A 14,965-nucleotide genomic window follows, 5' to 3' on the forward strand; every position below is an offset into this window, starting at 1 on the left:
TGTGAGTTTCAGGTAGTGATGTCTGTCTTAAGTGTTTAAAAATATAGATTTAGTGCGTAAATTGTCGTTTACACATTGGATGTTTTGCAGTTGTCATAAATGTGTTAAAGAGGTCATATGATGCCAATTTTCCACAAGTTGATATGATTCTTTAGGGTCTTAATGAAAAGTATGTAACATAGTTTGGTTAAAAGTTCTCAATGGTAGTGTATAACTACACCTTTTTTACCCTGTCAAAAACAGCTCTTTTCAGATCAAGCCGTTTTTATCATTTTCCTTTAAATGTTAATGAGCTCTGCTGTCTCCCATCTCTTTCTCTTCTCCACTCGTCTATCTTCATCCTCTTGTTTTCTTCTCTTCCACTCCTCTTTTCCCTCTCGTTCCAGCTGCTCATAACGTCTCTCCATTTCATTGATCTTCTCTTCACATTCTTTCTTTTTCTGTTCTCTCTCTGTTCTCTGTCTCTCTCTCTCCTCCTCTATCATCTGTTTTTCTTCTTCTCTCTCTCTTTCAAATGTCTTTCTCTTGTCCTCCAGTTCTTCTTGTTTTTCTCTCAGCTGTTCCTCATGTTTCTCTTTTCTCTCTCTTTCCTCTTCCTCTCGTTCACTCATCTGTTGTTTCTTCTCATCCTCCCATTCTCTCTGCTGTCGTTTAATTACATTTTGAGCCTCTTTGTCATTTTCAGCCTCTTTTATTTTTCTCTTCCAGTCTTCTCTCTCTTTCTCTTCTTGTTTCTTCCTCATTTGTTCCTCTGAATCTCTCTTTTTTATTTCCTCTTCCGGTTTCATCTGTAATTCCACCATAATACATTCGTTCCTCAGGTTCTCTCTTTCCTCATCTGTCTTTTGTTTCTTCGCCTCCTGTCTCGTTCTCATGCTTTTTTCTTCCATGTCATATTTGGCTTTCAATTCTTCAACTTGAGCCTGATTTTTTCTTTCATTTTCATTTATCATTTCCATTCTCTGTTCAATGGAGATCGCTGCCTCCTCAAACATCTCATTAGTGAAGTATCGGCCCTGATTAGATCTCTTCACCTTTTCTATCATATTTAAGAAATGAGTAACTTGCATCTGATCTTGTGTTTCTGTGTTGTTAAAAGACAGGAATCTGTTTCCACAGTCACTGATCAGTTTCTTGAGTTCAGCATCTTTACTTTTCTCTACGTATTGTTCTATTGTTTGATTTTTCAGTTGGACTTTAATGAAGTTAAAACTGTTGTAATCTTTTTTCAGATCATCTCCTCTAGTGAAGAGAACAATGCAGAAATCTGCTGCTTTTGGTCCAAAGATCTTCATTATCATGTCTAAAGTATTTTTCTCCTCTTGGGTGAATTTTCCCACACTCAACACAATAATAAACACATGAGGTCCAGGTGCTGACAGTGAAACACATTTCATTATTTCTTCCTGCAATTGTTCTTTTGTCAGTGAGGGGTCAAAGAGTCCTGGAGTATCAATAACAGCTACTGATCGACCATCAACTTCACCAATTACCTTTGTACAAGTAGTGGTCACTAAACGTGAACTGGCTTCACTGTGAAACCCATTTTTTCTGAGGATAGTGTTTCCTGTGGCAGATTTTCCACTTCCTGTCCTCCCAAACAGCAAGATTCTCAAACATTCTGGATATGATGATGAATTTTCTTCATCTGAAAATGACAATAATATAATTTTTTAGATTAAGAACAATTGATTACATTTGACCTTGAGCAATGAGTGTTAAACTCAAACCTGAAATGCAAACTATATGCAACAGTTTATCTCAGTGATTGTCAACGCCACAACACTCCTATCGCCTGTAGGCCCTGAATATTCTGTAATAATAATAATAATAATACATTTGATTAAATAGATTTTTGTGAATGTTTTGAATTGAAGATCAGATTTATTTTCACAGCCTTCTATACTCATAATTACCAGTGGGTAATATATATTATACACCTACACAAAGAAAAACAAGTAGATAGAATAGAAACATTTTTTGGTTGTCAGCGCATGATCAGTGGAGCAGTGTCGTGTTTAAATAAGGTCCAGTTGGTTGCCTGATTTGTGAGTAGCCGTAGTTAATACTCGCTTGAGATCAAAAGAAGCAAGCAGAGTGTGGAAGTCTGCAGCCTGAGGTTTATCTAGGTGGATGTTGAAGTCTCCAAGCATATCACTGTATATCACAACTGTTCAGTGTGTGTTTAAACACATAATGTTTATTTTAAGTTTCAGATGTTTAAATACACACTAGAAAAAAAACATTTGTAATTTGTTAAAATACACACTGATATCTATGGAAGCAGAAATAATACATCTTTCAAACATAATGTGAAGACGTGGTTTATTCCTGTCAAATGCAATGTGCAGGTAACTATAAAGCTTACTCTCGTCACCTGTTCACCAGCCATTCACTATATGTCTTTTGGGAGAAATGGATGTAATTGTGTGTTGTAAATCCGACAGGCTCTGACTGCATGGCAGCTCACAAACCCCCGATCACAAATGATTAACTGTTTGGAGCTGGAGGCTCCTCTGTAGAATAACCTGATCTAGAGTACTAAATGCTGCTTGTTACGACTGATGATTCTAAATCACTGAAATATTTCCTCAACAACATATCAACCATAAAAACTGTTGAAAAGCAAAGTAAAAGCTTTGTTTACATCCAAATACTATATTTTTGCCAAATTAATTTAAATATTAGCTGGTTATTGTTTCGACTTACTCTCTGTAAACATATTAGGATGATTAAAGTTGGGTGTTTCTTCTTCTCCCATTGTTGGTTGTTTCTTCTTCCCCCATTGATTCTGTTTCTCCCATTCCTCTCGTTCTCTCTTCAGTTTCTCTCGTATCTTTCTCTCTTGTTCCTCAATGTCTTTAATGTCTCTTTCATATTGTCCTTCTCTCTCTCTAAATTCTTCTTCTCTTCTCTTTCTCTCTTTGTCACGCTTCTGTCTTTCTTCCTCCATCATCACCTTCATTCTCTTATTCGCTTCTTCATGTTTGAACTGAAGTTCTTCTCTCTCTCTAAGTCTTCTTTCTCTTTCTCGTTTTAGTTTCTCATAATATTCATCCCATGTTTGCTTTTCTATCTTTCTCCTTCTCTCATCCTCTTCTTCTCTTCTCTTTCTCAGTTGATCATGCCTCTGTCTTTCTTCCTCCATCATCATCTTTATTCTCTTCATCTCTTCTTCATGTTTGAACTGAAGTTGTTCTCTCTCTCTCTGACTTCTCTCTTCCTCTTGTTTAAGTCTCTGATTATATTCATCCCACATTTCCTGTTCTCTCTTTCTACATTTCTCCACCTCTTCTTCTCTTCTTTGTTGTTCCTGTTGTTTCTGTTTCTCCCATTCCTCTCGTTCTTTGTTCAGCTCCTCTCGTATCTTTCTCTCTTGCTCCTCGATGTCTTTAATGTCTCTTCTATATCGCTCTTCTCTCTCAATAAATTTGTCTTCTCTTCTCTTTCTCTCGTTGTCATGATTCTGTCGTTCTTCCTCCATCTTCATCTTCATCCTCTTTTTCTCTTCTTCATGTTTGTTCATCAGTTCTTCTTTTTCTCTGTTCACTTGCTCCACTCTCTCCATCAGGATCTTCATCTGTTGTTCTTGTATTTCTCTTTCCATCTCTCTGAACATCTTACATGAGTAGTAACTCCATCAGGTTTTTAAGGGCAGATCCAGGTTCTCCCAAAAACTGATCAATGGTTTTGTTCTTCAGTTTGTCTCCATTGGTAAATAGCACTATGGTGTACTTTAAAGAGTTTTCTCCAAAAGATTCTTGGATGATCTTCACTGCTGTTTGTTCTTCTTGAGTGAATCGTCCCAGTGGAATCAGTAAGAGAAACACATGTGGTCCAGGCAGAATCATAGAGATGCAGTTTCTGATTTCTCTCTGGATTTCTTCATTACTGAGTTCAGTATCAAACAGTCCTGGAGTGTCGATCACAGTGATGTGTCTGCTGCTGATTTCATCTGTCTCTTTCTGACAGTCTTTAGTAACAGACTCTTCAGAAATGTCTGATATAAACACTTCTTTTCCTAAGATGGTGTTTCCAGTTGAACTCTTCCCAGCTCCAGTTTTTCCCAGCAGAACAATCCTTAGTTCATCTTCTCTGTCTCTTGAATCTAAAGATAGATCAAATAAAAGTGAATATTCAAGTGAATATTGTAAATTATCGAGATCATCAGAGAATATTGTGTATATTTTGTTTTGTTTGTTTATTTATATAGCACTGCTAAAAACAACCGAGGTTGGACCAAAGTGCTTTACATAATATCAGTACAAAAACCGCAAACAGACAATAATAAAAGATACACGTATTAACAAATCAAACATCATAGGCACCACCATTTACCCCATACAATTTTGGCTGCTGTAGGCTGGCAGAACTAAGTGAGCTTTCAGCAGGTTCCTGAATACTGATAAGGACGTAGCAGATCTAATAGATAAAGGCAACTCATTCCATAATCTTGGTCCCATAACTGCAAAAGCATGATCGCCTTTTGGAAGGCGGTTTGTCCTTGGAACTGTAAGTAGTTTTTGGTTTTCTGACCGCAGTGCTCTAAGGGGATTATAAGGGATCAGCAAATTAGTAAGGTACATGGGGGCCTTATTATTTAAAGCTTTATATACAAACATTAAAATCTTATATTTGATTCTAAAATGAACGGGGAGCCACCGCAAATTTGCTAAAACTGGTGTAATGGACTCAGATTTCTTGACCCTCTTTAAGAGCCTCGCCGCCACATTTTGCAGAGATTGCAGGCGTGCCAGAGATGTGGTGGAGATGCCACCATACAGGCCAGTTGCCACATGAAGTGCTTGCCCTGTTATACTTGTCCCTCTGAGCCCCTTGGGTGCTTAACCCTCTGTGGCTGACAAACGACGGCGCGTTTTGGGGCGTTTTTTCCTGATAACGGCGAAATTAATTTAAATGATGTCATTTTTAATCGTACAGATAAGAGCAATACATCATTCGAATCTGTAAAGGGTCTACTTTTATTTGTATACACTCATAACAACAGAATGCTGTGCTTTTGTAAAATAAAGAAAACAAACAGGGTGTGCTTTCAGTTGTCTCAGTCTCCGTGAACTTCTTTCTGAAACGCGTCACATAAATGAACCCAAACTCAACGAATACTTCACACACAGACATGAGAGATAAATCTATAGAAAGCTTGAAGTGTGTACTTTTAAATTAAGTATTGTCTAATAATACAAATATTCTCTGATAAAGTAATTTGTATGAAACCAAAGCGAGGTACAGTTTTTTTCCACCCGAGCTCATTATCTGTAATGTGATCACGCCCACGCACTATTCATTCGGTAATCGTCCACATGAGATGTGCGAACCTGTAAACGCCCACATCACCTCTGTAAACAAAGCCTGAAGATTCATCAAGTTAATCTCGGATACTTTTCGTTTCTGGAAGAAAGCCAGTATTTACCTCAGAAGAAGAACACGACGCACAACTTGAGCTGCGGAGATCATTTCTGATGAGTAAGTCATGTTTTATTACTTGCATTAGTTGTTATTGTGACATAACTTGTACACATTTTACTAGTTAGACTTTTCCCAAACTCTAAATCCTGACTAAATGTATGAAATCAAGTGAAACATTTTGAAATGTTTCATTTCATTGCATCTAAATGTCAAAAACAGAAGTAGTTTTTGAAGTAGTTCACATATCAGTCGTTCCTCTCCATAGCACGTGTGATTGTACTGGTTCCCATAGCATCTAGCGACGCAGTATGAGTGTAGTATTGAAAGGGAACGTACTCGGTTACTAACGTAACCTGGGTTACCTGAGATACGGGAACGAGTACTGCGTTGCTAGCCATGCTATGGAGCTGCATGACTCAGTGTCGTCACTTCAGTCGAAGTAACCTGAGGATCCTATGCCAGAATGCCCGCTTATATAGCCAGATTGCCCCGCCCATATTGGCGGGCTCTGGCGGGCTTCGTGGTGATAGGCTTGTGTAGCTCCGATGACTTGCCATTGGTTCATTTTTATTTCACTGCACGAACCAATGGCCATGCAGTTACACTGCGTTACTAAAAAAAGGCTTCAGTATCGAAGGAAACTTCATCCACATGAGGGACTTTTCCCATAGCGTCTAGCGACACAGTACTCGTTCCCGTAACTCAGGGAACCCAAGTTACATTAGTAACAGAGTACGTTCAATTTTGATACCAAATGTACACTTCCTTAAACAACAACAAATATATATTGTAAAATATAATTATATTGCAATACATTCTTTTAGCAATATTTTACTGACTTACTGTTTGATGAAATTTGCTGTCTATGTTTGGATCTCTGACAACGTACTTACAAACTGTGTACACTCAGCCTTTAAAGGAATAGTTCACCCAAAACTGAAACTTCTATTATCATTTAGCCACATGTGATTGTCTTTAATTACATGAAATACAAAAAGGTCTTTTTGGCAGAAAGTCCAGGCTGCTTTTATCACACTTCAAAAGCAGAATGATGATTTTACCATCAAGCTCCAAAAAGAAAACAAAACACCACAAATATATCCTAAAAGCATACTTTGTTGTTTTGTCAATGTCTTAATTCCCTATTACAATGTATATATTTATTTATTTACAAACATTTTAGAAGCTTTTTAAACAAAAACAGATTAAATGGAATAAAAAATATTCAAGTTATGCAGTAGTGCTGCAGGAGACTCAGTTTCTTCATTTTTCTCTATAATTTTCTGTCTCTACTACACTGTAACTATTAAAGGACAAAAAAGTATTTCATAATCCTTTTTTTGAGGCATTATCCTGAAAAAAAAACTTTGACAAACCTCCATCACATCCTGTTTTTGTGCTGTCTCTGAGATCAGAATCCTTCACTTTGTCATCTCCTCTGACTGAAGCTCCAGATCTGCTCAGATCTCCATCCACTGATGATCCATCACCTCCATCCTCGTACATGTTACAGATGACAAATTCTTCACACTCGTCCTTGAGTATCTTCTCTGTCCTTCTGAACAACTCAGAGCGCCATCCTGGGTTTCCTTTATCAAACTGCAGATGTCCTCCTCCACACTCCTTTATTAAATAATGAATAGCACTATTTGTGCTCTTATAAGACATGAATCCACGTGGCTCTTCATCAGTAGTCAGCACTATAGTGTGTTTAATGGCCTGCTTACTGAAGAGGTTCAGCACATATTTCACTCTGTGTCTGTTGTTCTCATTGAAGTCATTATACTGCAGTACGAGTGCGATCACATGAGGTCCTGGAGCAGACAGAGACACATAGTCTCTCACTCCTTGTATTGACTGTTGATGTGAGAGATTCGGCTGGAGCAGGAGAGTGTTTATAACTGTGATGTGTCTCTCCTCCACCTCTCCACTGATTCTCTGACTGAGCTGCCGTGAATAAGATGCAGCTTTACTGTCAAATGCTTCTGTTCCCAGTATAGTGTTTCCCACTCGGCTGTTTTCTGATCCATTCTTTCCCAGCAGAACAATCCTCAGATCACTCACTGAAAAAGAGCACAAACATATACATTGAGTTTCCATGTTTTATAGAGACTCTCCATAGATATAATCATCACTGAAGAATCTTATATTAGAAGTTCTACAAGAGTAATGATAATATTAGCATATTTCACACAGGACGTATTAGTAATGTTACAACATTTGAGACATTTTAAGAACATATAAAAGATGCACATTTGTTTAATACTTAGTCAAGAATCTAATATGATTTATGTGCTCATAACCCAAAAGGACGAAATGTTATTTTTCTCTGACACAAATTTCTAGTATACAACTCAGTTGGTCTATTTCTCATAGAAACCTAATGGAAATGGTTTCAAAAGTCTTGAAATACAGCACATAGTTGTATGTACAAGTTTTAATTGTTTTTATATTTTTGATAATAAAATCATGAAAAGCAGAAGCTTTGATGTTTTGTATTCCACAAAAGAAAAAGTCATACGATTCTAGAAAAAAAAAAAACATTTTTTACACTGAATATTGTGTAACAATAATATTATTCACCGACCTTTTATATAATATAAGACAATATATTCCCATTCTGTTTCATAAAAGGAACATACAAAAGTTTCAAGTTGACACACAGTATCACTGAGAGTGATTTAATTTTCTTACTGTTAGTGTAACTAGTCCCAGGTAAGGGAATCCACTCTGTGTTGTGTTGATATCACTCAATTAAGAAACTTCAGACCTCTCACTGCTTGGCACTGTCTTTATTTTCGTTTAATGCCTCGACAAACCACAAGACAAACTTCTCTCAGCTCAGAAAGAAGTGAACTGCATAAATATGTTGAAAACATGAATTTTGTGACTCTCTTCATTTAAGTAAACACCGTTTAATGCCTCGACAAACTTCTCTCGGCTCAGAAGGAAGTGAACTGAGCGGGCAAAGCGTGCGGCGGCGCGAGAACAAGTATATACTCTTAAAGTGACAATGCACTTCCTTGAACAAATCTTGAAAATCATACATCTTAACTTGTAACAATAAAATAATAGATACAGTCATATTGAAGAAACAAAATTAAATGTATATTTAATAGGAAAAAGGGGGATTTTGAGTGAAAATAATATAACCAAAATAACTCTGTTACATTCACCCCTCCTTATTTTCATCAAAATCCTTCAATGTGTCAATAAAGACATTTTCAACTAACACACTCTGCTGGCACAAGTGAAACGTAAATCTAATCCACGCAACCAACGTAGGAGTTACCTCAATTTCAAGGTTTAGGAAAATAGGAGGTTGATCAAGTCTCATATTCCCCTTAAGTTAATGTGACGCCTAATACGCCACACAGCACTTGGCCCGATTAAACTTGACATTTATCATAAACACCGTCGGCACCTCAAATCTCTAGAAAATTCTGAAATCAATTCTCAGTTTAAACCTCTTGAACTCTTAAAACTGGTATCTGCACCATAGATTCAATCAACCTGTTTACGGATTTAACTATTCTTCCCACTCTTGTTTTAACAGGTTTAACAAGCTCGGTAAGAGCATGTGCATCAGCTTGCAATGAGGAATCAGTGCAGAGAAGTCTGATGAGTGAGGAAAGTTTTGTGCAATCTCATCTGACTGTTGTTCACGTCTATCATCTATAGACAATTCATTGGCTGCACCAGGATATAGTGTGGTCTCCGTTCTCATTGTGTCTACCACATCTGAGTGAAGAGAGGGTGCCAAATCACCGGGTAGGGTCGTGTCAGCCACAAGACTGAGTGCTGGTCCAAGAAGCTCATCCGTATAATCAGAGAAAGACTGAGATGAAATATCAGTGGACAAAAGAGTTGACATCTCTAAGTTTGAATCGGACAAGTCTGGTATGTCAGGCTGACTTGGCACTGTTGCCTGATCTACTCCATAATTGTTCTGATCAGACTCTGCAGAGGTCAGTGGCTGATCAGTTTCAGTGGGTCTTGACCCTTCAATAATGCCAGGGATCGGCAGAAAGTTCACCTCCAACAACAGATTCCTATGCACAACTTTTGTGCGGCCTGCTGCATCCTTTATCTTATAAACATGGATGTCTGGATTCCTGTCAACAACAGTGAACACTCCGTCCTCCCATTTATCAGCCAATTTTCTTTTTCCTCGTTCTGACTTATTTGCGACCAAACCCCCATCTCCCACTGACAAGAGAGTGCCTTTAACACGCTTATTGTACTGTTGAGCTTGATGTTGTTGCTCAGCAGATGAATGCTTCTGAGCAATCTGCATAGCATGTTTCAGACAAGACAGCAAAGACTTGGCATAAGAGTCATAATAAGCAACATCAGGGTTATCAAGTACCTGATTAAACAAGATGTCTACTGGAAGTCTGGGTATGCGTCCAAACATGAGAAAGAAGGGTGGATAGCCCGTGATTTCGTGAACAGTAGTGTTGTAGGCAAATGTTAGGGTTTGGATCTGTTGTGGCCATTGGTGCTTTGCTTTCAAAGGGAGTGATCAAAGCATGCCACCCAATGTTCTATTAAAACGCTCAGTGCCACCATTGCCCATTGGATGGTAGGTTGTTGTATGAGATTTTTCAACACCAGCTAGACGCAGCTGCTCAGCTATGAGGTTGCTCTCGAAACTGGTGCCCTGGTCGAAGTGTATTCTTTCGGGGAACCCGTAGATACAAAACACATTGTCCCAAAGTTTTCTTGCAACTTGCTTCGCCGTTTGATTGGTGCAAGGTAGGGATGTAACGGTATGAAAATTTTATATCACGATTATCAATATTATCACGGTTTTGTTCAAATTAGATGAAAACGTTCAAAAAGAACTGATACACACACTGAAAACATTTCAATAAGTGTTATATTTGAAAATCAACAAACAACTAATACAATTAGCAGCTATATGCACTTTTTTTTAGCATAAACATTAAATGAACATTAACATGAAGCCCTAATAATAATAATAATAATAATAAATCACTTGAAGATCATGTGATCTTCGGTTAGGAGATCTTGTGATGCTTTTTAAAGCAAATGTAGCGTCTGGACCAATCAAACACACAATTTTTCATTTGATTTAACAAATCAGTTAGTCATTAGATTAACAAATCGTCACAGTCCCCTCACCCAATAAACTGGATGCCAGGATGTCTGCAACGACACCAGGCCCCCTTTGTCCCCATGGCAACCACGACACCTCTGCTAGACCAGATCCATTTACGACCTAATGGCATGTTGAGAATTACCCCTCTCACTACAATTTCCATAGAAAATCCACAGTGCACAGTGAAAAAATTGACTCTTCTCTAATTAATTAATAGGAAAACCTTTCTTTGAGTGAACACACATCCTTCAGGTCATTGTGTATATTATTGCTGTCTTGTATATTATCTGTTGTATTGTAGACTATTTTATGCATGCTTATGATAGAACCACTCATTCATGTAACCTTACATATACCATGTTTGGTTTCTATGAATTCGTATTCGGATGATCTAATTGAGAGTGTATATTGTATGTTTATACCTATGCAACATATTAGTGCTCTAAGAACCTTTAGTAATCTTTCATCAACACCCAAGCAAATTACATATGCGAAATACCATGCTTAGAGACAAAGGATTGTAAAACCCTCCAGCAATTGCCACCTCCCGCTTGGAATTTCCATCTTTCTCATTGGACAAGCCCCTCTTGAGAGGCGTGAATCTTCGCAGACTTTAGAGGCCGCACTTCAGTGACCCGCCCAGAGTCGGTGGGTCTGTTAGGTTTAGATGAAGATGTGAGCAAACGCTCCAGGACACCTTAAGTATGTGCCAGGCTTTGGCCTTGACTTTTCTATTCATCAAGATTTTGTGACGCAAACTGGTTCTTTTTCATCAACCAACTTCAGCAAAGATCAACTTGAACCGTTGGACTGCATCAAGCCTTTCTTTCAGACAGACGAGACGTGCAAGTATCAAACGTAGTCTTATTAATTGATACATTAGGTATCATTTGGACCTTTTTACAAAGGTGTGTTTGAACTAAGAATCTGATGTTCCCTGCAGGCGTAAATCTGCTGAATATGCAAATGGTTCCATAACTTCATATTCTTATTTACTATCTGTAGCTTGTTTATTGAAGATGCAGGACAACCACCTAGCAGTGCATTACAGTAGTCCAGTCTAGAGGTCATGAATGCATGAACTAGCTTTTCTGCATCAGAAACAGGTATCATGTTTCATAAGTTGGCATGTTTCTAAGATTGAAGAATGCTGTTTTTGTAACATGGGAAATATGATTTTCAAAAGACAAGTTGCTATCTAATATAACACCCAGATTTTTGACTGTAGAGGAGGTAACCGTGCATCCGTCTAGTTGCAAATTGTAATCCACGAGATTCTGTGTACTGTCTTTTGGTCCAATAAGTAATATCTCTGTCTTATCTGAATTTAATAGGAGAAAATTATTGGTCATCCAATCTTTTACATTTTTAACACACTCTGTTAGCTTAGATAATTTAGAAGTTTCATCTGGTCTTGTTGAGATATATAGTTGAGTATCATCGGCATAACAGTGGAAACTAATCCCGTATTTCCTAATAATATTACCAAGTGGCAACATGTATATCGAAAATAGCAGAGGACCTAGGACAGATCCTTGTGGCACTCCATGTTTTACTGGTGATAATTGAGATGACTCCCCATTTAAATGAACAATGTGGTAGCGATCGGACAGGTAGGATCTAAACCATCTTAAAGCCTGCCCTTGGATACCTGTATAGTTTTGTAATCGATCTATGAGTATGTCATGATCTATAGTATCGAATGCAGCACTAAGGTCAAGTAAAACTAGCAATGAGACACAGCCTTGGTCTGACGCAAGAAGCAAGTCATTTGTAATTTTAACAAGTGCAGTTTCTGTGCTATGGTGGGGCCTGAAACCTGACTGAAATTCTTCATAGAGATCATTTTTTTGCAGGAAGGAGCACAATTGAGCAGACACAACTTTTTCTAAAATTTTAGACATAAAAGGAAGATTTGAGATGGGTCTGTAATTAGCCAGTTCACTAGGATCTAGTTGTGGTTTCTTAATAAGAGGCTTAATAACCACCATCTTGAATGGTTTTGGGACGTGACCTAAAGACAACGACGAGTTAATAATATTGATAAGTGGTTCTTCTGCTACAGGTAACAACTCTTTCAGTAATTTAGTGGGTACAGGATCTAACAGGCATGTTGTTGGTTTAGATGCAGTGATAAGTTTATTTACCTCTTCTTGTCCTATAGTTGTAAAGCACTGCAGTTTATCTTTTGGTGCGATGAATGAAGCTGAAGTATTATACGCTGTAGAATCTACATTTGTTATTGTATTTCTGATGTTATCTATTTTATCAGTGAAGAAATTCATAAAGTCATTACTATTAAACTGTGCGGGAATATTTAGATCGGGTGGCGTCTGGTTATTTGTTAATCTAGCCACTGTGCTAAATAAAAACCTTGGATTGTTTTGGTTATTTTCTATGAGTTTGTGGATATGCTCGGCCCTGGCAGCTTTTAGAGCCTGTCTATAGCTGGACATACTGTTTTTCCACGCAATTCTAAAAACTTCCAAGTTAGTTTTTCTCCATTTGCACTCAAGACTATGAGCTTTTTCTTGAGAGAATGGGTATTACTGTTGTACCATGGACCCATGGGCGCAGTACGTTTTTCTCTAACCTTTTTCAATTTGATGGGGGCAACAGCTTCTAATGTATTAGAGAAGATCGTGCCCATATTGCTAGTTATTTCGTCTAGTTCATGTGTACTTATGGGTACACAGAGCAGTTGAGATAAATCAGGCAGGTTATTTGTGAATCTGTCTTTGGTGGCTGGAACAATAGTTCTGCCCGGACGATAACGCGGAGCCATATAGTTAATATTAGTAAAACGCAGCATGTACGATACAAGGAAATGGTCAGTAACATCATCGCTTTGAGGTACGATATCTATATCAGTAAGATCAATTCCATGCGATATAATTAAATCTAGCGTGTGATTAAAATGATGAGTGGGCCTGGTGACGTTTTGCTTGACTCCAAAAGAGTTTATTAGGTCAGTAAACGCAAGTCCTAATGCATCATTTGTATTATCAACCTGAATGTTAAAATCTCTGACAATTAGCGTTTTATCAACAGTAACCAATAGGTCTGAGAGGAAATCTGCAAATTCTTTTAGGAAATCTGTATACGGCCCTGGTGGTCTTGTATTACACTTGACGTTGTTCATTGTTTTGCTCATAACTGGAGTCACTTAATCATGCAGATTTATGCTACAAGCTCTTTGTAGATTGGTACAGTAAGAAAGTTATTTCCCTTAACCAGGAAATTAACGTTCTTAGAATTGACAGACAGTTGACCCTGAGAGGTCAAGTAAATATCTACAGCGGATCTAAATATTTACAATTAATTATAACAAGTTATGATTAATTATTCATATTTCCCTATGAGCTGATTCGCTACACAAAGTTGGGGTTGATTTCGAGTTCACATACAAACATAAGTAGAATAGGCTAATTAAATTTGTCTATTTTAATGTAAGACAACATATTTTTCGTCAGTGATAGAAATATGATTTAAGACGGTAGTGTAAGCAAGTTTAGTTTGAAAACGTTTAATAGTAAATAAGACACAATTAGACAACATTTGTATAAAATAATAATAATAAGAAGAAGAAATATTTATTTGCAACAACTGATGGAGTACTGAATGCTGCACGCACGCGCAGCGCTGTCAAGGTAACATTTGGTCATTCCCTTCGCCAAGGGAGTTTCAAACGCTTATACGAGACAGTAATGCCCTGCACCCTTCAAAGAACACACTTCAAGGGCTCTGCCCTTCGTAGGGCATAGGGATGCTCACTTCTGTTTGGAATTCGCCCCATGTCTCTTGTATCACCACGGAGGTGCGGACGTGGTCTCTCGTTTCATTCAAATGCAGCTTGCGTCTCAGTTTTTGATTGTATTGAAAATGAAATCCGAGGAATTTAGTATTAATACTACTATAGTTTTGCTGTAGTGATCATATTGTCCTGACGATTGTTTTGTACACTGTTCATAATGGATTTATAAACAGGTAAGATTTCAAAACATTAATCTCAATTCAATATTTCATATACCCGTATTTATATATTATTTTAGGTAAACAAAAAAAAAATTATGTAATAAGTTAACTATGAATATACAATACATTACCCCTTAAATGTCAACCTGATAGTTTGAATGTTCGTTCGTATTGGCTCAAAGCCACTTGCTGCGAACATTTCTTCGTGGAAGCTTTGCGTTAAACAAGTGAGATAACGAAATATTTAATCTCTAATCAATATTTTTTGTCCAATTATTTGCCCAGTTAGTTTTGGTATTGAGGTAAAAGTTACCTTGCATTCGCTGTAACAGTGGGTGGTGGTCACGAAGATGACTGAGCAAATTTGATGCGTTTCCCCCTTTTGCAGCGACTTTCTTCTTGCAAGATCTGCAGACAGGGTGACCGTCCTCGATTAAA

The 14,965-nt window shown here is 37.6% G+C and overlaps 1 protein-coding gene across 1 annotated transcript in view; it reads right to left on the bottom strand.

The window, feature by feature from the left end:
• Positions 1 to 278: 278 nt before the first annotated feature.
• The window catches only part of LOC107570674 (uncharacterized), a 27,306-nt gene continuing 12,619 nt past the window's right edge, over positions 279 to 14,965 (bottom strand). Inside the window, 6 exon segments of the mRNA XM_016256928.1 lie at positions 279 to 1,648; positions 2,710 to 3,169; positions 3,224 to 3,635; positions 3,637 to 4,108; positions 6,804 to 7,490; positions 9,022 to 9,936. Of these exon segments, the coding sequence (XP_016112414.1) occupies positions 279 to 1,648; positions 2,710 to 3,169; positions 3,224 to 3,635; positions 3,637 to 4,108; positions 6,804 to 7,490; positions 9,022 to 9,936 (4,316 nt within the window).

This window comes from Sinocyclocheilus grahami, unplaced genomic scaffold (genome assembly GCF_001515645.1).
Source record: "Sinocyclocheilus grahami isolate Dianchi unplaced genomic scaffold, SAMN03320097.WGS_v1.1 scaffold1491.1, whole genome shotgun sequence".
Taxonomy (NCBI): Eukaryota; Metazoa; Chordata; class Actinopteri; order Cypriniformes; family Cyprinidae; genus Sinocyclocheilus; species Sinocyclocheilus grahami.